Here is a 25,755-nt window from a genome sequence, read left to right on the forward strand (position 1 = left end):
ATCCAAGTGTGCATATAGAGTGTGTGCTATAATGTAAACCTCCTGCTCCAGGTTGTGGGGAATATGAAATGACCTTGAGAAGGCTGTCACCCCATAGGGACTCATCTCTAGTGAGAAAGATGTCCACATACACTCTGAATATGGTGCATGCTTTGGTACAGACCAGTGCTGCTCTAAGTGTGCCCCAGGGGCCAGTAGGCACGAGATAAGAACAGAAATTCAGAGTACGTATTAGAAACTTGTAGCAATTTGAGAAAGTTTGTCTGTTAAATCTAATAGTGAAAAAAAAAGATGTGAAGTTTTTAATCTATTTTTATTTCCTTTTTCTAGTAATTTATTTATAAAATTTGTACAACCGGCTCAGTCCTTCAAAGGTGGAAAAGAGCACTAATAACCACAGAAACAAAGTGATCCTTTAGGAGTTCCTGTTGTGGCTCAGTAGTAATGGACCCAAGTAGTATCTCTGAGGACAAGGGTGTGATCCCTGGCCTCGCTCCGTGGATTAAGGATCCGGCATTGCCGTGAGCTGTGGTGTAGTTCCCAGATGCAGCTTGGGTCTGGCGTTGCTGTGGCTGTAGGGAAGGCCAGTGGCTACAACTCCAATTTGACCCGTAGCCTGGGAACCTCCATATGCCACGGGTCCAGCCCTAAAAAGACACACACACACAAAAATTGGTGAATTAGATAAAGGGCATACAGTAATTCTTATATCAAAATAAGAAGCTGTTTAACCCAGAGTTCCCTGGTGGCTCACTGGGTTAGGGATCTGGCATTGTCACTGCTGTGGTGCAGGTTCAGTCCCTGGCCTGGGAACTTCCACATGTTGCATGTGCGGCCAAAAATAAAAGTTATTAAAAAAAAATAGGGGAGTTTCCACTGTGGCTCACTGGTAACAAACCCAACTGATATCCATGAGGACACGGGTTTGATCCCTGGCCTTGCTCAGTAGGTTAAGGATCCAGCGTTGCTGTGAGCTGTGGTGCAGGCCACAGATGCGGCTCAGACCTGGGGTTGCTGTGGCTGTGGTGCAGGCTGGCAGCTACAGCTGATTCAACCCCTAGCATGGGAACTTCCATATGCAGCAGGTGCAGCCCTAAAAAGACAAAAAAAAAAAAAAAAAAAAAGACTTCCCACCATGGCAATGTGGGTTAAAAATCCAACTGCAGCACCTCAGGTCACTATGGAGTCTCAGGTTTGATCCCTTGCTCACGGGAACTTCCATGTGTTGGGGGTGTGACCATAAAAAATAAAAACAAAGTGTACACACACACACACACACACACACACACACACACACACACTTGTCTTTTTAGGGCTGCACCTGCACCCGAGGCACATGGAGGTTCCCAGGCTAGGGGTCCAATCCGAGCTGGTGGCTACAGCTCTGATTAGACCCCTAGCCTGGGAACCTCCATATGCCACGGTTGTGGCTCTAGAACAGGCAAAAAGACAAAAAAAAAAAAAAAAAAAAAAAAAAAAGTCTTGTGACCAACTGGTGGTTGTGGTTATGAAACAATAAAAAAGATAAAATTATGAAATTATCAGCCAACAGTTTCCCCACAATCCTAATAAAAGTTAGCAGCTGTGTCCCAGGACTGGTCTATCCCTCATGACTGTCATACATGTAAGGACACTCTTGTCCGCTGTAGCCACCCGCCTACACCAGAGCCACAGCAACGAGGGATCCGAGCCGCGTCTGCAACCTACATCACAGCTCACGGCAATGCCAGATCCTTAACCCACTGAGCAAGGGCAAGGATCGAACCCGCAACCTCATGGTTCCTAGTCGGATTCATTAACCACTGCGCCACGACAGGAACTCCAAGGGCAAGCTTTAAATAAACAGTATACAATGATTTAAAAAACAAACAAACAGGAAATTAACATTGATAGAATACTATTATCTAATCTAAAGGCTTTATTCAAAGATTTCACTTGTCCCAATAATGTCCTCATAAAAACAACAAAAAAAAAAAAAAAGGAAAAAAATGTCCAGGATCTTTTTCAGCATCACATACTGCATTTAGCACTGGTGTTCCATTGTGGCTCAGCGGATTAACAAACCTAACTAGCATCCATAAGGACACAGATTCGATCCCTGGTCTTCCTCAGTGGATTAAGGATCAGGTGTTGCCATGAGCTGTGGTGTAGGTTGCAGACGAGGCTTGGATCCCATGTTGCTGTGGCTGTGGCTGTGGCCAGCAGCTACAGCTCCCATTCCACCCCTAGCCTGAGATCTCCCATATGCCATGGGTATAGCCCTAAAAAGACAAATAAATTAATTAATTAAAATTTTTAATTAAAATTAAAGCTCTGATGGGCTAACATGGTGATTGTCAGAACAAAAAGCCCTTTGGCCATACCTAGTTGTCACTTTCTTTTTCTTTTTTTTTGGCCATGCCTGCAGCATGAGGAAGTTCCCAGGCCAGGAACCCAAGCCACAGCTAGAATCAAAGCCACAGCAGTGACAACACAGGATCCTTAACCCACTGTGCCACAAGGGAACTGCTAGTTGTACCTTTCAACTCAGCTAGAAAAGACAGAGGGGGCTAAATCTGAGGGTCCAAGTGAAGAAGAAATAACAGGCCTAGATCAAACATGAAGGGGAAAAAAACATCCCTGCAAAGAAGCAGCTGGGAGATCATGGAAGCAGATGCTTTTGCCAGAGAGTGAAGGCAAGAGAAAGAAGACAGGCTCTGTTTTCTAGCCTAGGACAAGATAATTATTTGTTCAACATGAAGAAATTGCTCTGCAGTTTACCATTTCCAGGACACGTTTCTTGAGCTTTCTTGAGTTTGGGACTGTTCTCTTAGATTTTGCTTTTCAGACCATAGGTCGCAACTCATTCCCAATTCAAACCCCAGATTTAACACCTCTTTCTTAATGAAACAGTCAGTGCTTGCACGAGCTGAAGGAGTTCTTTCCTTCCAGAAATTCCACAGCGCTCTACTTATGTCTAACTTACGACATTTATCTTTCTCTGTGTTATGGCTCTTGATGTTCTGTTCCTTGAGTCATGTCCTCATCTTTCTTATGGGATTACATTGGAGGTCTCTTATACTGTTTTTTTTAATTTCTGGTCCCATCACCTGTCTTCTCATTTGTCAGTGTTGTTTCTTCTGCGGAGAATCTTCTTGCTTTTCCATTTTTGCCTCCTGCAAACTTCTATTCATTTTTTTCAGACCCTTTAAAGGAGTTCAAGCATGGCCTCTTGCCAGAAACTTTCCGAGGAGATTACTGCTATAAACTGAACGTTTGTGCCCCGCCTCCCATTCATATGTTGAAACCTAATTCCCACAGGGAGGGTCTATGGAGGTGAGGTCTTTGGGGTCATTAGGTCATGAGGGCGGGGCCTTCATGAGTGGGATTAGTGCCCTTATAAGAGACTCCAGAGAGCCCCTTACCCCTTCCACCCTGTGAGGACACAGTGAGAAGTCAGCCATCCATGAACCAGAGAGTAGTTTCTCACTGACACCACAACTGCCAGCACCTTGATCTTGGGCTTCTCAGCTTCCAGAACTATGAGAAATAAATTTGTTTATAAACTACTCAATCTATGGCATTTGTTTATAGCAACCTGAACCTACTGAGATGGTTACTCAGCCCCCTTGGGGGCCCATGAAATGCTCTGTGCATGTTTCTGTTCTAGCTCTGATGGTGGTAATTGAAGGTTTACTTACCTGTCTTCTCCAGACTTTGAGTTCCTTAAGTAAAGAGTAGATATTCTTTCTCTAATACAGTGCCTGGCACACAACAGTTCACATAGGTTAATGGAACAATAACAATAAAAAACCTCTTGTCTCTACTCAACTGGAAGTTCCTTGCAATCAAGACTGTATGTCTCATTCGTCTTTGCATTCCATCGCCAAGGGCAGGACCTGGTATAAGGTAGACGCTGAGCAGTGTGTTGAAAGAATGAATAAATTCATGATGTGAAAGAGAATTGCCCCCAAAGTCACTTAGAGGATGTAGGTTCCTTTAGAGAGGATACGCTAGACACAGCTGAAGCTCGTAGAAACAGCTCTGTGAAGCTAAACAACCCTGCAAGCAGGGGTCAGCCACACTAGACTTTGGTTTCAGTTCCATCTACAAACTGTGTTGCATTATCATGGGAGGCAACTGTTCCTTTTGAAACTGACAGCATTTATAACTTGAACCCACAGTTTTTAAATTAGAATAACTCACCCAGTGTGGACTTACTGAGGTTCAGGTTCTTTGTGCCTCAGCACAGGAGGAATTCAGCAAGAGACAAAGTGATGGGCAAGAAATAGATTTATTAAGATAGAATGCTTGTGAGAGATGCAAATGGGCAGGCAAGGAGGCTCTGCCCTGAGGATTAGGTGGGCTACATTTTATAATCCAAGGGGAGTGGGGGTGGGAAAAGATTGCCTCTTCCTCTTTCTTTGAGTAGTAGCTCCTCCTTGGTATCTGGTAAGAGAGTATTTGACCCTATAAGGTCAAACTAGGACTGTCATGGTGCTCAGCAGAAAGGCAGTCCTTAAACTCCTGCCTTTGGTCTGAACCTGAATGCAGGCCTCACCCCATCCCCCACCCAATCACCTGAGGCGTATCTTGAGCTTCCACTAGTCAAGCAAGCCTGTCTTGTTTTGATGGCTTTCTTGAGCAGTTATTAACTTACAGCTCTCTCCCCAAATTCCCTAGATTTCCCTCTCTATCTGTGGTCCCTTATTGGAACTTCTACAGCTACCTGTGTCACTATCCCTCTCCATCCCTTCCACCTCCACCTGCCCGTCCACCTCAACCTTCTCAAAGGCAGTTCCACTTAACCTTTGCTGCCCACACCCCACCCCAGTCTTTATTACTCTGGCCACAGTAGCCTTCTCTCCATTTCTTGTGGCCTTCATGGCTCCTCCTCCTGAGCCATTTTCTGTGGTGACAGTGGCCTGTGATCCATGGAGGTATCCTGGGCTCCAAGGAGCTCCTGGAGATGTTTCAAACCCCACTGTCAAAGCAGAGTGGCCTGAAAGTGACATAGATGGACCTGGAGGGGCTTGGCCAAGGTGGTGAGGCTAACTCTTCAATGGTGACGCAGACCAGATGACATTTCAGCAGAGGTCACAGTTCACATAGGTCAGTCTCTCCCTATTAACCCTACCAGGTTGGCTCTGACTTTAAGGACAAGGGAGGAAGCTAGGTGAGAAAAAAAAAAAAAGAGAGAGGGTATACTTGTTAGTGGGATTGATGTTTTCTATTAATGGGCCCTTTTATGTGTCTATCTCAGAATCGGGGATATTGGATGTTTTCATGTTCTCCATACACTAGGGATATCAAGCCCCAAGCAAGACGGTTGCAGATTGGGCAGGAGGCCTCGGGGCACTAGGTACACTCTCCTTCCAGCTCAGCTCTTTCCACTGGCTTCTGGTCTCCACTCCTCATGCAATCTCCTCCCCTCCCCCATCCCATCCACTTCTTTCATTTTCTTTGTATCACCATTGCAGTTTCTTTCCTTAGAAATTGTTTTGTTTTTTTTTCGGTCTTTTTGCTATTTCTTGGGCCGCTTCGCTGCATATGGAGGTTCCCAGGCTAGGGGTCTAATTGGAGCTGCAGCCACTAGCCTACGCCAGAGCCACAGCAACGCTGGATCCAAGCCGCGTCTGCAATCTACACCACAGCTCACGGCAACGCCAGATCCTTAACCCACTGAGCAAGGGCAGGGACCGAACCCGCAACCTCATGGTTCCTAGTTGGATTCGTTAACCACTGCGCCACGACGGGAACTCCAGAAATTGTTTTTAAAATGACAAAGAACTATAAAGTATATGTATGGCATAAAAAATGAGACAGCGAATGTTCCATACTCACTCCGATCCCCTCCCTGTCTTGTGACCCTCTTTCAATTCCATGTCCTTCCTTCCAGCTCACAGGAACCACTACCTAAAGTTTTTTTTTTATGGTTCTTTTTTCATTAGTTTTACCCTGTGTGTTTGTATGAGGTTAAGATTATATTACTTGCATTCCTAAATAATATTTTGTGTTCATTAGCATATTTTAAAACTTTTATACAGGTAGAATCGGAGTTCCCATCGTGGAGCAGTGATTGACGAATCCAACTAGGAACCATGAGGTTGCGGGTTCGGTCCCTGCCCTTGCTCAGTGGGTTAAGGATCCGGCGTTGCCGTGAGCTGTGGTGTAGGTCGCAGCCGCGGCTCGGATCCCGAGTTGCTGTAGCTCTGGTGTAGGCCGGTGGCTGCAGCTCCGATTGGACCCCTAGCCTGGGAACCTCCATATGCCGTGGAAGCGGCCCAAGAAATGGCAAAAAGCCAAACAAAACAAAACAAATCAAAAAAAAAACCGAAGTAGAATCATTCTTTTTTCCTTTTAAAGGTTGAACTGTGTTGTTATATGTAGCCATAACTCTTTCATTGCCCCCTGCTATATAAGTCTATGTGTGCATGCTTTCTGTCTAAAAAAAAATCCACTCTTCTGTTTTTACACAGGTTACTTCTGCTTTCTGTTCTTAAGAAGTGTGCTGCTATATCATACCAAAACCACTTATTGATTGCAAAAGAAAAAAATGAAGTGGGTAAAATGGATCTGACCTTAACGAGGTAATCAAAATTAACATCATGGAAAAAGGGGCAGGTACTGTGTTCTCCTGTGACAGCCCAGAAAAATGCAATATTGCTTCTGTGGTATTCTAGTCCAAAGAGCTTAATGTGAACCTAATCATGAGGAAATATCAGAGAAACCCCAATGAAGGACCTTTTATAAAATTATTGGCCTATGTTCTTTTAAACATAGGCTTTAATTTTTAGAGTAGTTATAGGTTTGCAAGACTGAGTGAAAGGTACAGAGATTTTCCATATGCCCCCCTCCCACGACTACATACACACAGCCTCTCCTACTATCAAAATCCTACACCAGAGTGGTACATTTATTACAACCAGTGAAGCTCTTTTGACACATCACAATCACCATGCCTTACATTGTCCATGCCTTACATTTGGGGTTCATTCTTGGTGTTGCACATTCTGTGGGTTTTGAAATATATATAATATTTATTCACCATTATAGTATTACATAGAGAATAATTTTACTGCCCTAAACAAGCTCTGTGCTGTGCCTGTTTATCCCTCTCCTCCTACATCGGACAACCACTGATCCTTTTACTGTGTTCAAAATTTTGCCTTTTCCTGGAGTTCCCCATCATGGCTTAGTGGAAACGAACTGACTAGTATCCATGAGGACCCAGGTTCCATCCCTGGCCTTGATCAGTGAGTTAAGGATCTGGCATTGCCATGGGTTGCGGTGTAGGTCACAGACATGGCTCAGATCCCGAGTTGCTGTGGCTGTGGTGTAGGCCGGCAGTTACGGCTCCAATTTGACCCCTAGCCTGGGAACCTCCATATGCCGTGGATGTGACCCTTAAAAGACAAAATAATACATATATTTTTTTTGCCTTTTCCAGAATGTCATAGTTAGAATCATACAGTATGTAGCCTTTTCGTATTGGCTTCTTTCACGTAGTAAAATGCATTTAAAATTCTTCCACATCTTTCCGTGGCTTGATGCCTCCTTTCTTTTTAGTGCTGAGTAATATTCTACTGTCTTTTTTTTATTTTTGCTATTAAATCGTTTATTGATTACATATGATAATGGATGGGATCTTCATTCCCATCTATAACTTTATCTGGTACCATAATTCAATTTAGATATATTGCATAGGCTATGCCAACAATCATATTAATAACCAAAAATACCTCCATGACTTTGCTTGGGTGGCCCTTTAAGGGTGAACTCTAGGTCACAACACAGTTAACTGTCAGTTCAGCTACACCAAGGTTTCTGAAGACAAGGGCTTCTCCACCCAAGCAGGTTGTAAATTTTGAATGGAACCTGGCATCACCCTGAAGGTATTCTAACTTCACACTGTTGGGGTAGTTTACCAAAATGGCTTCAGAATAGACTAACTTTACACAGCACATTTAAAAAAAGACACATTTATTCAGCATCATGATCAGACTATTACATTTAGCAATCAACAGCATGGGTGCAAAAAAAAAAAATCTACATTAAAACCCTTTTTTGGAATGCTTTACACTTTCCACAGAACAGAAACTAAAATAGCCTCTTATACAATTAGTCACAAATACAGTCCTCGAGTTTCTTTGCCCATACACATGAGTATTTTTTAAAACATGTCTTCTTTGTCGCAGCTAGGCCTTGCCACCACTGTGCTTGGCTCAGTTCACAAATCTGTTGTAACCTGTAGCTTCCCTGTCACTTCTCTGGCTCTCCTCTCCTGCTAAGCTTTGTTTCCTGGCAGTGATAATTAAAACTTTCTGCCACTGCTATAGCTACTGCTGCTGCTGGAACTGTCATAGCCACTTTGGTTTCATGGTTTGGCAAAGTATTGGCCTCTACCACCATAGGGGCCAGAACTTCTGTCGCCAAAATTTCCTCCTTTCACGGGTCCAAAACTTGAAGATTGATTGTTGTAATTGCCAAAATCATTGTAGCTTCCACCACCTCCAAAATGGTTTCTGTCATTACCAAATCCATTATAGCTATCCCCGCTGATACCATATCCACCACCACGACTGCCACCAAAGCCACCTTGACCACTGAAGTTTCCCCCATGACCAAAGTTGTCTTTTCCACCAAAACCATCTCCACGACCACCACCAAAGTTTCCAGAACCACTTTGACCTTTTTGGCTGGATGAAGCACTAGCCATCTCTTGCTTGGATAGGGCTTTCCTCACTTCACGGTTGAGGCCATTCACAGTGTGGTATTTCTGAATGACAATCTTGTCTACGGAGCCATGGTCATCAAAGGTTACAAAAGCAACAGCTCTCTTTTTGCCACTGCCTCGGTCAGTCATGATTTCAATCACTGATTTTCCCATACTGTTCAAAATACTCTCTTAGGTGATGTTCTTCAGTGTCTTCTTTAATGCCACCAACAAAAATCTTTTTCACAGCTAAGTGGGCACCAGGTCTTTGAGAATCTTCTCTTGAGATGGCCCTCTTTGGTTCCACAACTCTTCCATCCACCTTGTGTGGCCTTGCAGTCATGGCTGCATCCACCTCCTCCACAGTGGCATACGTGACAAACCTGAAGCCTCTGGAACGCTTGATGTTTGGGTTCCTCATACCACACAGTCTGTGAATGTCCCCCATTGCTCAGAATGGCTCCTCAGACTCTCATCAGTTGTTTCAAAGCTCAAACCTCTGATGAAGAGCTTCCGCAGCTGTTCCGGCTCTTTGGGAGACTCTGACTTAGACATGATGGTAGTGGGGAGGAGGATATAATGATGCTTACTCAGCGGCATCCAGGGGCAGAAACGCCTACTGTCTTGATGTACCAGTTTATTTACTCATTTGCCTATTGAAGGACATCTTGTTTGCATCCAAACTGGACAATTCTGTAAAAGGCTGTTACATTTTGGGGCAGGCTTTTGGGTGGACATATTTCAGTAAATACCAATGAGTGCTAATTGCTGGATGGTATCGCAGGGTATTTTTAGTTCGGTAAGAAACTCCAAACTGTCTTCCAAAGTGACTGTACCATCTTGTATTCCCACCAGCAATGAATGAAGAGTTCCTGTTGTTCTACATCCTCGTCAGCATTTCGTGTTGTCAGTATTTTGGATTTTGGCCCATTCTCCTAGGTGTACAGTAGGTCTCATCTTTGTTTTGGTTCGTATATTTTTATTTTTTGTTTTTATTTTTGTCTTTTGTCTTTTTCTTTTCTTTCTTTCTTTTTTTTTTTTTTTTTTTTTTTTTTTTGTCTTTTTGCCGTTTCTTGGGCTGCTCCCACGGCATATGGAGGTTCCCAGGCTAGGGGTCAGGTTGGAGCTGTAGCCGCCAGCCTATAGCACAGCCACAGTGACGTGGGATCTGAGTCGCGTCTGTGATCTACACCATAGCTCATGACAATGCCGGATCCTTAACCCACTGAGCAAGGCCAGGGATCGAACCCACAACCACATGGTTCCTAGTCGGATTTGTTAACCACTGCGCCACAACGGGAACTCCTGGTTTGTATATTTTTTAAAAATTTATTTTTGCTGCATATGGATATTCCCAGGCCAGAGATTAAATTGGAGCTGCAGCTTCGACCTTCATGAGCTGTGGCAGTGCTCTAAACTTAACCCACTATGCCACAGCAGGAACTGTGTATTTTTGACTGGTTTGTATTTTTAAATAGTGTCAATGACATAACAAGAAAAGCTGAAGAAAAAGTTCAGATTCCAGAACACTAAATAGAAGTAAAAACTAGAGATAATACATGATATTGGACTGCATCCTCTCCAGGGAAAAAATGTGCTATAAAAAACGTTATTAGAAAGTTGACAAAACTGGAGTTCCCATCGTGGTGCAGTGGAAACCTATCTGACTAGGAACCATGAGGTTGTGGGTTTGATCCCTGGCCTCGCTCAGCTGGTCAGGATCCGGCATTGCGGTGAGTTGTGGTGTAGGTTGCAGACGTGGCTCGGATCTAGTGTGGCTATAGCTGTGGTGCAGGCCGGCGGCTACAACTCCGATTAGACCCCTACCTAGCCTGGGAAGCTCCATGTGCCGCAGGTGTGGCCCTAAAAAGACAAAAAGACCAAAAAAAAAAAAAAAATTGACAAAACTGGAATAGGGAATGTAGTTTAGTTTTCTATCATTGTTTCCTGAATTTGATCATTATCTGAAGTTTTATTCTTAGGTCATACAAACTAAGATTAAGGGATAAGTGGCCCGATATATACAATCTACTCTCCAATGATTCAGGGGAAAAAAAATAAAAAGGGAAATGTGGTATAATTTAGCAATCTTTGAATGTGGATGAAGGATATGTTTTTACTATCCTAGCAACTTTTCTGTAATTTAGAATTTTTAAAGAATTTGAAAAATAGCAATGCTGCTTTAACATTCTATCCACATTTTTTTTTTAAGGGCACGCCCTCAGCATATGGAAGTTCCCAGGCTAGGGGTCCAATCAGAGCTGTAGTCACCAGCCTATGCCACAGCCACCGCAACACCAGATTCTAGCCAGATCCAAGCTGTGTCTGGGACCTACACCAGAGCTGAGGGCAACGCAGGATCCTTAACCTACTGAGCAAGGTCAGGGATGGAACCTGCATCCTCATGGATGTTAGTCGGGTTCGTTAACCGCTGAGCCACAACAGGAACTCCCCATCCACATCTTTTGGTGCACACAGGTTTCTCAAGCATATGCTTCAACTTGATTAGCTTAATAGTTTACACAGTGCCACTGATTACCTCTTTTTTTTTTTTTTTTTGTCTTCCTCGGGCCGCACCCACGGCATATGGAATTTCCCAGCCTAGGGGTTTTAATTCGAACTGTAGCCGCTGTCGTCCGCCACAGTCACAGCAACGTCAGATCCGAGTCAAGTCTGCCACCTACACCACAGCTCAAGGCAAAGCCGGATCCTTAACCGCTGAGCAAGGCCTGGGATGGAACCTCCGTCTTCATGGATTCCAGTCAGATTCCTTTCTGCTGAGCCACGACGGAAACTCCGACTTCCTCATTTTATTTATGCATTGATTTTTCTCACTGAAATGTAAGGCGTTGGCACTGCCATCAAAATGTAGCCAGTGGACCGGAAGCATCAGCCTCACCAAAGTGCAGGTTAAAACTGCAAATCCTCAGGACACCACCAGCCCCAACCCCGACTTGCTTAATCAGAAACTGTGGGGGCATAGACCAGGAATCTGTGTTTGCACAAGTCGTATAGTGATTATAAAGTCTAAGCAGGGCTGATCTAGGATCCATTATTAGGGCCGCCTCTGGGTTGCAGCCAGCCCTCTTTAAAGGAGCGTACAGTGGAGCCTGGGATCACGGGTTAGACCGTGTAAGAACCAAAGGGCAGCGCGCCTCCCCAGGACACCCTCCCCGCGCAGGCAGCTTCGCCCGGACCCCCCGACTGGGTTGGGAGGGGCGGCCGGACGGGGCGGGCCGGAGGCTGGCGTCCACGCCTTCCCAGCATTCGGCTCGCCGCGTCGTGCCGTTCTCCCGCTTCCTTTCCTTTTCGTTCCCCTCCTTCTTTCTTTCCTTCCTTCCTTCCGCCGGGAGCGATGGAGTCGGGGCGCCGGGCGGCCGCGGCACTGCTGGCGCTGCTGTGCGCTGGCTGCGCGCTGCGCTCCGGACGCGCCCAGTACGAGCGCTACAGCTTCCGCAGCTTCCCGCGGGACGAGCTGATGCCGCTCGAGTCGGCCTACCGGCACGCGCTGGACCAGTACAGCGGCGAGCACTGGGCCGAGAGCGTGGGCTACCTGGAGATTAGCCTGCGGCTGCACCGCCTGCTGCGCGACAGCGAGGCCTTCTGCCACCGCAACTGCAGCGCGGCGCCACAGCCTGAGCCCACCGCCGGCCTCGCGCGCTATCCAGAGCTGCGCCTCTTTGGGGGCCTGCTGCGCCGCGCACACTGCCTCAAACGCTGCAAGCAGGGCCTGCCAGCCTTCCGCCAGTCACAGCCCAGCCGCGAAGTACTGGCCGACTTCCAGCGCCGAGAGCCCTACAAGTTTCTGCAGTTCGCCTACTTCAAGGCAAGTCCGCCCCGCCCCGCCACACCACGCCCCTTAGCTAAGGGTCCCTCCCAGGCCCAGGCTCCTCCCCTTTACCTAGGACTTTGTCCCGCTCCCCTTTCTTGACACAGATCTTTCGCACCCAGCTCTGCCAAAGGACGCCTTCAAATCCTGATCGCTACATTCTTCATCTTAAATAGAGACTAGCATACTTTTCTTGAAGGGTTGTTCTGAGGCAGAGAACGTATATAGAACGTCTGGCACAGAGTTATTTGAAGACGGACCACTTTTTTTGGTAGATACCATTAAAATCCCCTTTTCTCATTGAGTGGTGCGTTTCACTAATGGGGCGGAAGAGGACGTGAGGAGCTGGCTGGTCCCTTTTAGAGAGGAGGAAATTGAGGCCAGGGAAGGGCAGGGCTCACCTCGTAGGAACGACACTTCCTTGCTCGGTGGAGCGCTGTGATTCATCGGGGCTGGTGCTCTTTCATCTAGAATGCAACACGGTTGTCTTCCTTTTTGTGGCTGCTTACAATCTCTGCGATTGCAGGCTAAAAATAGTCACAAATTGCAGTTCTCTATCCTTTAAGTCCTTGTTCTGGGGACCCACAAGTTTTAAGAATGGGTTGAAATCCCTGTTACTGGATAAAGAGGCTTTAGCTTGGTGGGTCTTCACCTGATTTTGCCAGGAGAGCTCTCTCAAAGCCCAGTTTCTACTTTTATCTAATGGAAAACGACTTTTTAAACTTGCTTTGAATCTTTGGGCTGCACGATCTGTTTTTCATTTTGCCTGAAACAGAACCTCGTGTATGTTACATTTCATATGAACCATAAAATAGCACAAAACCCTAAATAGGAGAAAGTGGATTATTTCTAGGCCTTGTTAATTGTTTCATATGAAGTATCTGATTTGTATCAGAATGTTTGTCATGGCAATAAAAAAAAAAGCGATTTTAAAATAGAAGTAGGGAGGAGTTCCCCTTGTGGCTCAGCGGAAACAATCTGACTAGTATCCATGAGGTCGCAGGTTCCATCCCTGGCCTTGCTGAGTGGGTTAAGGATCCTGCATTGCTGTGAGCTGTAGTGTAGGTCTCAGATGCAGCTCGGATCTGACGTTGCTGTGGCTGTGGCATAGGCTGGTGGGCTACAGCTCCAATTGGACACCTAGCCTGGGAACCTCCATATGCAGTGCGTGAGGCCCTAAAAAGCAAATAAATAAATAAAAAGACAAAAAAAAAAAACCCAAAAAACAAAGAAATAAAATAGAACTGGGGATAAGGTTAATACATTTCCAGGACCCAAATGATGGCTGCTTCTTACAAGCACTATTTTTTATGCTAAAAATGATTCATTGAATCCTTTATCTTTTTTGTAGAGCTTTTGGGAAATATAGCCTGAAGCAAACGAATCATGTGAGCAAGGAGGAAACATTTTATTTTTAAACCTAGAGAATAGTGGAAGCTCTGATTTCTTTAATATACAGGTGCATTTGAAACAAGTGTTACAGGGAAGAAGGGAGGAGCATTTCCCTCAGTGTGACCATAAGGCAGGGGTTTCCTCTATTGTAGCATCCTCAGAGATTGGGAAGTTCATAGCCTCTCTTCAAAACCCTTTATAGGTCTTGTAACAGTCACTTAAAAGCCAGTACAGGAGTTCCCGTCGTGGCGCAGTGGAATCGGACTAGGAACCATGAGGTTGCGGGTTCGATCCCTGGCCTTGCTCAGTGGGTTAAGGATCCGGCATTGCCGTGAGCTGTGGTGTAGGTTGCAGACTTGGCTCAGATCCCACGTTGCTGTGGCTCTGGTGTAGGCCGGTGGCTACAGCTCCGATTGGACCCCTAGCTTGGGAACCTCCATATGCTGCAAGAGCGGCCCAAGAAAATGGCAAAAAGACAAAAAAAAAGACAAAAAAAAAAAAAAAAAAAAAGCCAGTATAATACCACCTGTCTTGGTATTTTGAGTTTAGAATTTTATAAATAAAGCAGAATCCTCATTGCTTCCAGCGCGAATTACTAAAACAGTGATTTTTGATGGTGATATTGTATGGTTGATTTCTTTTTTTTCCTTAATGATGTTTCAAATGTTTCTGGGTAGAGAGAAAATGACTTGAGGACAGGCTATACATTCTCCCTGAAGGCTGGTGATGTGTGCTGGAGATGGACGGTGCTGCCTGTTGCAGCAAAATTTGGGTGGACGTCACTGTGCCCTTCTGATTTGTGGGCCTCTGTTTCAAGGATTGAGGACAAGCGCTGAGTTGAGGAGTTCCCTGGTGGCTCAGTGGGTTAAGGGTCTGGTATTGTCACTGCTGTGGCTCTGGTTACTGCTGTGGCACAAGTTTGATCCCTGGCTAGGGAAGTTCTGCATGCCGTGGGTGCAACAACAACAACAAAAAAGCTGAGTTGAACATGAGGACAGGGTTGGGGGGTTTATGATCATCAGATCAAGGTGAGGAGACTTAGTTGTGTGATCTTGTGGCGAAGAGGCCGTGCTCCTGGTGTGTGGTCCTCAAGCCCACCTTGGGTTTCATGCCACCAGCCTGCCTTAGGTTCATGTGACGAGCGGTGGACTCCCTCTATGGCTCCATCTCCATGAAATGCTCATCTCCCCACAGGCTGAGGAAAAGGTGGGCCCTAGTGCTTTATCAGTCATCTTTGATGACTGTTGATCTCTGAACAGACAGAGCTGACTGCCTCACAGGCACACTTACCCACCTTTGCCTGGACCTGGACCCTGCCCTTCCTGGATTTAGAAGTTACTGGTTTGGCAGATGACTGGGGGCCTGTCCGGCAGGTGATTGTTTCTTAGGAACCCATGGCAGGGTGGGGTCCCCCTCCCCCACCCCACCACCTTCTCCAAAACTTCCCCAGAATCTGTCAGAAGTTTTAGCTGCCAAGATGTGGCTTCATGCTTCAGCTGGCGGAGCTGGAGTTAAAGTGAATAAAATCACCCTTTCCTCTTCAGGAAGGGTTCCATTTTGTAAAATCCCAGGCCCTGAGTGAGAGGCCTTCAAAATCCCACTCTGTGCCCCTCTTTCTAAGTGCTCTTCTGAGAATCAGAGAATTTAATTTCATGGGCAAATGCTTTCAAAGAGCCCATTCGTGCCTCCTGACCTTCCTCTGGCTGCCAAACTGGCTCTTTTCCAGTGCAGAGTATAAGGCTGTCTGTAGAACACTTTCAAAGGCAGTCCCCCTCCAGACCACTAGTTGGCAGTCCCCAAATAGCACACTGACAGCTGGGAGTCTGTCCTCATCACCACTGCCATTTTGCTGAGGCTGCCACTGCCATCATGTCCAAAAGACTAGGCTCCTATTCTGGTGCAGTTTGGTGCAGTTTACATGCCACCCTTTAATTCTCAGAAATAGAGTATACCGAATATCCCTTTGTTTTCTCTCTCCAAACCGAATTCTGTAATTCCTGCCCTCTGGGTGGGTGTCCCTCTGGATTGGCTGAAGGGGGTCTCTGTGCTTGTGTACTGGGGGACCTCCCCTCCCCCACCAGGTTGAGGTGGGGTTCTAGGGGATGGAGGAGCCAGGACATCCATGGGGGTGGGCAGGGGAGAAATGCTGGTTGATGCTCCTGTGTCCACACAGGGAGGTGCGCCATCCCTGTCTGTGCCCCCGCCTCCCACAGTACACCACTCCTCTCTGAGGACTTCTGCTCTCTGCACTCCACCTGCACATGCCAGACCTGAAGGGCCAGGGCCGCAGACCTTGCTGCCCCTGCAGACCCCAAGGGGGACTTTTCTTTGGATTGGGGGATTCCTCTTCTTCCCTCTTCTTCCAGGCCAGCTCCCTTTCCCCATTTCCTCTTCTTCCCACTCTGGCTGAGTTCTCTCAAGAGCATTTGTCATATGTCTGTGTCTTGACCAGTCAGCCACCACCCATGAGGCAGTGAAACTCAGAATCAGCTGACCACCACCCTAATGGGGAGAAGCAAAAGGGGAAAAGTGAGGGAAATGTGAATGCATTTCACGAAAATGTTATGGAGTCATGTTGTCATGCCCAAATAACTGGTGCTTCCTGAGTCCTGCCTTGTCCCAGGAACTGTGCTGGGTGCCAGGAATGCAGACACGAATGACACAGATGGGCCCTTCAAGGTTCGTTAGCTGAGACCACAGAGTGGCATGAAAAGTGGGGAGACAGAACATGGGGTGACATAAAACATGCTCTTGACCGAGGTTGCTGGGAGATGGGGAGAACTTGCTTGCATGTCCAGTACTTAAAGGCAGGGATTCTTCCCCCCTGTTTAACTAATTCTTAGAGACTCACTTCCTAGAACAGTGTCTGGCACATAGGAGGCTCTCAACCAATATTTGCTGAGTGAATGGAGGAGTAAGTGAGGAGGTTGTGGAGAACAGTGAAGCAGAGGGTCTGTGAGAGGCTCAGGAAAATGTTAATATATCAATGTCAAGGTTCTGGCAGACATGACATAGTCATATTGGGCGACTGGAGGAACATTTAATTTTTTTTTTTTTTTGTCTTTTGTCTTTTTAGGGCCATGCGGCATATGGAGGTTCACAGGCTAGGGGTCTAATCGGAGCTACAGCTGCCAGCCTGCACCATAGCCACAACAACGCCAGATCCGAGCCACGTCTGCAACCTACACCATGCACAGCTCATGGCAACGCCAGATCCTTAACCCACTGAGCGAGGCCAGGAATCGAATCTACAACCTCATGGTTCCTAGTCAGATTTGTTTCTGCTGCGCCACGATAGGAACTCCATGGAGGAACATTTAATAAGGTAGTTATTTATAAGCGTTGCTGACAGTGGAGTGTGATCTTTCCCAGGCCAGAAGGGGCAAGGGAGAGACCAATGACTGGGATCTGGAAGGAGAGAGACCAGGCGGAGAGGGCCCCTTGAGAGGGACCATGACCTTCATTTTTTTTTTTTTTTTAATTTTATTTATTTATTTATTTATATTTTTTTTAACAATTGATTTTTATTTTTTTACAGAATAAAATATATACATTTACACACAATTACATTCACACAGATTATTATAACATGGATCTTAAGAAACAAATTAAGTGACTCCCACTGGAGAAGTGGAATGGAAAATCTGCTGAGACAAATAGGAAATTTATTCTATACTTTATCCCAATTTTATGGCTTTCATCTTTACTACTTAGTTTTATCTATTACATTTCAATTTTTTTAAAAATTAGCATTATATTAAATTGTTATAAAATGAAACTAAAATTTATAAAGAAGAAAGCCTTATATACCATTAAATATTTTATATAGCATAGTAAAAAGAATAACAACTGGTAAGCATAACAAAAATAATACACCCTCTGAAAATAAGTAAAATATAAAATGCATAAGTTGGTTAAAAAACAATGTAACTATATAAATATGTCTTCACAATTTGTTTCATCTCATGGATTCTTCAATAAAGGCATTACACCATTCTAGGTGATGTGATAAACAAGACATTATAGACCTTACATTGTACCATGGAGAGAAGTGGTTATTAATACTACAATTGTAGAACTGTATTATTTAATTGTACAGTGGCATTATTTAATTATAGTTATCATAAGTTCTTTGATGGAGAGGAAATCAGAATCAGATCTAAGGAGACTTCAGCATTCCAAGAATGATGTCAAATGACCCCCTTCATGGTGGATTACGCACTTATTTACTATGAGATATATTTCTTCTCCAGAGATTCCTTGTTTATGTACCAATTGTAGATTTTTGGTTTGCAGTTATTCTGAAGTTTTGATGTAAGAGTCTATATGTATATGAGATTGTTTAAAGTTGTTCTCTTAATTGCAAGTTCATCTCCAGTGTCCCACATTTGTACCCACCTCTTCTCATGATTTCTGATTTTGGTGGCATAATTGTGCATGGATGATTTCGTATCTTTACTGTATATATACCTTTACTGGTGAGCCTTGTCATTTGTGGCATTTTTGTTTCCTGTTGCTGATCTTTTCTTTTCTGCCTAGAGAAGATCCTTTAGTATTTGTTGTAAGGCTGGTTTAGTGTTGCTGAATTCTCTCAACTTTTGCTTATCTGAGAAGGTTTTGATTTCTCCATCAAATCTGAATGAGGCTTTGCTGGGTAGAGTAATCTTGGTTGGAGGTTTTTTCGTTTCATCATGTTAAGTATATCATGCCACTCCCTTCTGGCCTGCAGAGTTTCTGCTGAAAAATCTGCTGATAACCTTATTGGGGTTCCCTTGTATGTTACTTGTTTCTTTTCCCTAGCTGCTTTCAAGATGTTCTCTTTGTCTTTAATTTTGGTCAGTTTGATTATTATGTGTCTCGGTGTGTTCCTCCTTGGGTTTATTTTATATGGTACTCGTTATGCCTCCTGGATTTGAGTGAGTGGTTCCTTTCCCATGTTAGGGAAGTTTTCGGCTATTATCTCTTGGAATATTTTTTTTGTCCCCTTCTATCTCTCTTCTCCTTCTGGTACCCCTATAATACGGAAGTTGGTGTGTTTAACATTGTCCCAGAGTTCTCTGAGACTCTTCATTTCTTTTCAACCTTTTTTCTCTTTTCTGTTCTGCATCCATAATTTCCACTCATCTGTCCTCCATCTATCTCTAATTCGTTCTTCTACCTCCTGTATTCTGCTGTTAGCTGCTTCTAGTGAGTTTTTTATTTCACTTATTGTATTTTGCATCTTTTCTTAAGTTTTATATCTTGTATCTTTTTGTTCAGTGTTTCCTGTAAGTTTTCCATCTTTGCCTCCAGTTTATTTCCAATGTCTTGCATCATCTTCAGCATCAACAGTCTAAAGTCTTTTTCCTGGAGGCTGAGAATCTCCTTATCACCTGGCTGATTTTCTGGGGTTTTTCCTTTCTCCCTCATCTGAGTTATAGTTCTCTGTCTTTTCATGTTTGTAGGTTTTTCGTGTGGTGACCTTTTTTTTTTTTTTGTCTTTTTTGTTGTTGTTGTTGTTGTTGCTATTTCTTGGGCCGCTCCCGCGGCATATGGAGGTTCCCAGGCAAGGGGTTGAATCGGAGCTGTAGCCACCGGCCTATGCCAGAGCCACAGCAACGCGAGATCCGAGCCGCGTCTGCAACCTACACCACAGCTCACGGCAACGCCGGATCGTTAACCCACTGAGCAAAGGCAGGGACCGAACCCGCAACCTCATGGTTCCTTGTCGGATTCGTTAACCACTGCGCCACGACGGGAACTCCCGGTGACCTTTTTATAGATAATAGAGTTGTAGCCTCTCTTACTTCCAATGTCTGCCCCCCTTGTGGCTGAAGTCGGTATGGGGGCTTGCTGCAGGCTTCCTGATGGGAGGGGCTGATGCCTGCCCACTGGTGGGTGGAGCTGATTCTAATCCCTCTGGTGGGTGGGGCTTAGTCTCTGGATGGGATTAGAGGCAGCTGTGTGACTGAGGGGTCTTTAGGTAGCCTGTTTACTGAGGGGTGGGGTTGTGATCCCACCTGGGTTGTTGTTTGCCCTTGTGCTTCTCAGGCTGGCTGATGGCTGGGGCCAGATTTTCCCAAAATGGCCACCTCCAGAGAAAGGCAACTGCTGAATATTCCCAAGAGCTTTGCTTTCATTGTCCTTCCCTCACAACAAGCCACATTCACCCCTGTTTTCCCAGGATGTCCTCCAAGAACTGCGGTCAGGTTTGACCTAGGTTCCTGTGGAGACCTCACTCTGCCCTGGGACCCAGTGAATGTCTGTGTGCGCCTTTTAAGAATGGGGTCTCCGTTTCCCCCAGTCCTGTGGAGCTCCTGCGCACAAGCCCCACTGGCCTTCATTGCCAGATGCTCCAGTGGCTCTTTCTTCCAGTGCCAGATCCTTGCACGTGAGGGTTTGATGTGGGGCTCAGAACTCTCACTCCTGTAGGTGAGTCTCTGAGCCAGTTAGTTTTCAGTCTGTGGAGCTTCCCACCCGGGAGGTATGGGGTTGTTTATATCATGAAATCGCCCCTCCTACCTCTTGATGTGGCCTCCTCTTTTTCTTCTGGAGTAGGGTATGGGTTTCCGGTCCATTTGGGTGGAGATTGCTCAGTCTTTAGTTGTGAATTTTGTTGTTTTTGGGAAAGAAGTTGAGCTCTAGTCCTTCTATTCCGCCATCTTAATCCCGTCTCCATGACCTTCAATTAAGGGCGCACCCATGGAGTCCCTGTTGTGGCTCAGCAGTAATGAAACCTTACTTGCATCCATGAGGATGTGGGTTCAATCCCTGGCCTCACTCAGTGGGTTAGGGATCCAGTGCTGCTGTGGCTGTGGTGTAGCCCTACAGCTGAAGCTCTGATTCAACCCCTGGTCTGGGAACTTCCATATACCACAAGTGCAGCCCTGAAAAGCAAAAAAAAAAAGAAGGGAGGAGTTCCCGTCATGGCGCAGTGGTTAATGAATCCGACTAGGAGCCATGAGGTTGCAGGTTCGGTCCCTGCCCTTGCTCAGTGGGTTAAGGATCTGGCGTTGCCATGAGCTGTGGTATAGGTTGCAGCAGATGTGGCTCAGATCCTGCGTTGCTGTGGCTCTGGCGTAGGCCAGTGGCTACAGCTCCGATTGGACCCCTAGCCTGGGAACTTCCATGTGCCGCAGGAGCAGCCCTAGAAAAGGCAAAAACAACAACAAAAAAACAAAAAAACAAAAAAACAAAAAAAAAAAAAAAAAAAGGAAGGGAGCATTCGTGCAGAGGGAGGGAGCCAGCACACTAAGCAGACCAACTTTGCTCTCTTCCCTTCAGTCTCCTGTTGCAGCTTCTCATCAGTGGACCCACTGGAAGCAAGAGGGTGGTGAGGGGGTCCACTGTGACAGCTCGTATGCCAGCCTCTACACAGTGCAGGGTAGAGATAGTGGATAGGCACACAGAGGCCATCTACTCTGCAGCAACTGATCACTGGTCCAGAGTAGCTGGACCAGGGCTTGCTGGCCTTTAGAAATCACTAAACCGTTAGTTGGAAACACTGTGTAGAAACACAAAATTGCTGAACAGATGTTCTTGTTTTGCAGAAATCATGCTTTCTACCCATTGACTATCTTTCTTCTTTGTGCTTTAGGCAAATAATCTCCCGAAAGCCATTGCTGCTGCTCACACCTTTCTATTGAAGCATCCTGATGATGAAATGATGAAGAGAAACATGGCTTATTACAAGAGCCTGCCTGATGCCGAGGACTACATTAAAGACTTGGAAAGCAAGTCCTATGAGGTATATCTGGATTTTTACACAGGGTTTAGTTGCGATGTGAATTGTTGAAGAAGCATATCTCAGTGAACAGCTATAGGGGTTTCTGCATAGTTTTTCTGAGTAGCTACACTATTTCTAAGCTTTGGGAGGGGAGATTTCTCCTCCCCCATTTAAAATATTGTGAGAGTGCAGAGTATATGGTGCAGGAACACATCCGTAAAACCACCGCTCAGGTGAGTAAACGGCACATTGACAGTCCCCCAAATCTGAAAGACAGATTTTTTTCTTCTCTCTCAAGAGAAATAGAAATCTTTTTCATGGCCCAGAACTATCTGGAGGTAACTGCTGAGGTAGATGGCAGTGAGTCATGTCACTGCTGGTGTCCAAATTGAAGGGTGGAGAAAAGAACATTTGGGGAGTTTTCATTAGAGCAATGGCTTAATGTAAATTGTCTTGGGAAAGATATGGTTAGGAATTCCCATGGTGGCTCAGCAGTTACGAACCTGACTAATATCTAGGAGGATGTGGGTTCGATTCCTGGCCTCACTCAGTGGGCTAAGGATCTGGTGTTGCTGTGAGGTGTGGTGTAGGTTGCAGATGCGGCTCAGTTCCTGCATTGGTATGACTGTGGTGTAGGTTGGCAGCTGCAGCTCTGATTCCACCCCTAGCCTGGGAATTTCCATCTGATATGGGTGCGGCCCTAAAAGGAAAAAAAAAAAAAAAAAAAAAAGAGGGGGCGATTATTGTAAGGCTATAAGTAAATTACAACAAGATAGAGACTGGCTTCCCTCTATGTCTGTCTCATCTCTCTTCACATATGTTTCATTCTTTTCTTGCTACCCAACCATTTAATTCATTTATTTGACTCCTTTCTCTACCTCAGGTTTCTGCGTTTTCATAGTGTCTGCTCCCTCAGGCCCTACTCCATTTTCTCTCCCTACTTCACAATCTTTGAACTTCACCTTCAACTACCACCACTACCTCAGTGAACAGCTACTGACGTCGAAGGACTTCTGGTGATTTGTGATGACATTTGATGAATATTATGACAATGAAAATGATTTCCTGGAGTTCCCGCCGTGGCGCAGTGGTTAACGAATCCGACTAGGAACCATGAGGTTGCGGGTTGGGTCCCTGCCCTTGCTCAGTGGGTTAACGATCTGGCGTTGCCGTGAGCTGTGGTGTAGGTTGCAGACGCGGCTCGGATCCCGCGTTGCTGTGGCTGTGGCATAGGCCGGTGGCTACAGCTCCGATTGGACCCCTAGCCTGGGAACCTCCATATGCCGTGGGAGCGGCCCAAGAAATAGCAAAAAGACAAAAAAAAAAAAAAAAAGAAAAAAAAAGAAAATGATTTCCTTTTTAACACCAAGTTGATCCATTTAAAAATGCGATTTTAGGAGTTCCAGCTGTGGCACAATAGGATCGGCAGTGTCTCTGCAGCACCAGGACACAGGTTTGATTCCCAGCCTGGTACAGTAGGTTAAAAGGAGCCAGAGTTTAATACAGATATAGCATAGGTGGCAACTACAGCTTGGATCTGATTCCTGGCCCCAGAACTCCATGTGCTTCAGGGCGGCCATAAAAGGAAAAAAAAAAAAAAATGCGGTTTTACATTCCACTGTGAATGTGGGGAGGGGGGCAGGGGTATGCCCACTGCATACAGAGGTTCCCAGGCCAGGGCTTGAACTAGGGCTACAGCAGTGATAATGCGGAATCCTTAAGCACTAGGCCACCATGATTTTAAAGCCACTGTTCTTTAATTTTTATTTTTTATTTTTTTGTCTTTTTGCCATTTCTTGGGCCGCTCTCGCGGCATATGGAGGTTCCCAGGCTAGGGGTCTAACCACTGGCCTACGCCAGAGCCACAGCAACGCGGGATCCGAGCTGCGTCTGCAACCTACACCACAGCTCACGGCAACGCCAGATCGTTAACCCACTGAGCAAGGGCAGGGACCGAACCCGCAACCTCATGGTTCCTAGTCGGATTCGTTAACCACTGCGCCACCACGGGAACTCCAAGCCACTGTTCTTTAAATGCTACATTTTAGAAATACGGGCATTTGACGATTCAGCTTTAAGATGGTAGAATAAACACGTCTGAGACATCATCTGAAAATGACCAAGAACAGAAAAAACAGAAATACAAGTTCTCATTTCTGATGAATCTAAGAAACATTTTTATACATACATGCAATATGTATCTTAAAATGGAAAGGGAATAGAGATGGTAGGAAGGTAGGCTTGACAGATTAGAGGCTCCTTAAGTCAGTCTATCTGCAGGAGGTATTGTGTTGAGAATGGATGAGAGGACAGTAAGAAGAAGAAGCAGCTAAGTTGTCCAAGCCCGTGGAGCTTGGGCTCTGGGGGCATGTTTACCAGCGGAGGGTGGGCAGGGTTGAAAACAGAGGGAAAGTGTTGAAAGTGCCCACAGGAGCTGTTAGATCCCAAGATCTGACTCCAGGGTTTTCTATCTTGGGACTAGACTGCAAATTCACTTTTGCACTGGTGGTGACCCTGTAACATAGTCTCTTTGCTAGGGCCCTTCATTTTTCTGGGGAAGAATTCTCCAGCCTTCTGCAGGGCTGGTGGATTGTCCATGCTGGTCTGCTGGTGTCTGAGAGCCAGTCTGGGGAGAGGGATGGGGGTCTCAGAGATGAATTGGAGACTTAACCTACTTCCTGGCTTTTAGCGCACGCCTCAACCCAGCTCTTCTATGCCTGCTCCCTGGCCCCTCAGCTTTTGTGGATGAAGTCTCTAGAGTAATCCACCAGTGTTTGGTGAGGAGTGGCTTTGGGAGGTATGATCCCTTGGGTGAGCAGGTGGGCTCTAGGGGGGAAGCCAGGGCTCCGACAGCTCTGCTTACACTCTCAACCCTGTTCTCAGTCCTGCACCTTGTGCCATCCTCTGTGGTCCCTGGTCCCACAGGTGCCTACGGCTGTGTAGCTCACCGCCTCTGCAGACCCTCCTCTCTGATCATTCAACTTTCTGTCTCTGTAAAAGTTGTGGAAATCTCTTGTCTGCTGTTTGCTCCTTTCCCCTTCTCCCATAAAAAGGATTGATGCCTTTTTACATTCTTTCCTGTCATTTTTTTTTGGGCACATCTGCAGCATGTGGAAGTTCCTGGATCAGAACCCTCACCATAGCAGCAACTGGAACCACAGCAGTAACAGTGCTGGATCCAATTGGCTCAGCCACTAGGGAACTCCTTCCCAGTTGTTTTTTTCGAGGACTTGGGGAATAGGTCAAAGTGCTGTGGTCAATACTCTGTACTTAACTGCAAGCACCTGGACCCTTCTTGCCCTCTTTGGGGTCTGCTGGGTGTGGCAGGCTGCCCCACCGTCATGTGCCCAGGGGTCCCCTCATTCTGCATGGCTTTCTTACTGCTGCTCCATTGCAGAGCCAGCGGCCTGGCTTCGCTGCTCTTTCACCCAGTGTCCCCTTCAGTTTTTTGCCTGTCTTGTTTCCATGGGATGGTGCCCACTCAGGAGGCATGAGGAGATCCACCCTCTTTACTTGTGGCCTTAATTAAGTTTAGTGAAAATTCCAGGTCCCAGGGGTCATCCTCAAATACCCTCATTCTGGAGCAGTTGAAATTAAAACTTCAAATGAAGAGCCCCAGGCTTATTTCAAGGCCTGTCCTGGCCCCTCCAAGTCAGCAGGTTTCTGCATGTATCCAAGATCTCTGCTTATTTCTTGTGAGACCAAACTGCCTGGTCTAGGCACAATTAGCAGAAATTCCTTGAAGTTAGGGCAGTGGGTATCTGAACTGATTTTTAAAATCAACTTTGGAGTTCCTGTCATGGCTCACTGGAAATGAACCTGAGTAGTATCCATGAGGACACAGGTTTGATCCCTGGCCTTGCTCAGTGGATTAAGGATCCGGCATTGCCGTGAACTGTGGTATAGGTCGCAGATGAGCCTTGGATCTGGTGTTACTGTGGCTGTGGTATAGGCCACAGCTCTGATTGGACCCCTAGCCTGGACCTCCCTATGCCATGGGTGTGGCCCTAAAAAGACAAAAAATAAATAAATCTTTATTAAGGAGTTCACTGGTGTCTCAGTGGGTTAAAGATCTAGCATTGTCACTACTGTGTCTCAGGTCGCTGCTGTGGCATGGGTTTGACCCTGGCCCAG

At 45.9% G+C, this 25,755-nt stretch overlaps 1 protein-coding gene and 1 pseudogene across 5 annotated transcripts in view; one reads left to right on the forward strand and one right to left on the reverse strand.

Moving 5' to 3' along the window:
• Window positions 1-25,755, forward strand: part of CRTAP (cartilage associated protein) — a 58,113-nt gene that overhangs the window by 5,120 nt on the left and 27,238 nt on the right. For 3 of the 5 annotated variants that reach the window (XR_014822681.1, XR_014822682.1, XR_014822683.1), the window contains exons 1-2: window positions 11,958-12,521; window positions 21,493-21,642. Coding sequence is in view for 2 of the 5 variants with exons in the window: in XM_021071557.2 (XP_020927216.1) it covers window positions 12,051-12,521; window positions 21,493-21,642 (621 nt within the window). In the remaining 3 variants the exon portion in view is untranslated. Of the gene's footprint in view, window positions 1-6,458; window positions 6,570-9,550; window positions 9,646-11,957; window positions 12,522-21,492; window positions 21,643-25,755 lie in introns of those variants that run through there. The other 2 variants (XM_021071557.2, XM_084987630.1) reach the window with 1 other exon arrangement.
• On the reverse strand, window positions 8,214-9,434 carry LOC110256564 (heterogeneous nuclear ribonucleoprotein A1-like 2; annotated as a pseudogene).

The sequence above is a fragment of the Sus scrofa genome, chromosome 13, assembly GCF_054392235.1.
Source record: "Sus scrofa isolate SSC_HxYL_T2T_F1_AM1 chromosome 13, Sscrofa_HxYL_maternal_Yorkshire_Landrace_v2.0, whole genome shotgun sequence".
NCBI lineage: Eukaryota > Metazoa > Chordata > Mammalia > Artiodactyla > Suidae > Sus > Sus scrofa.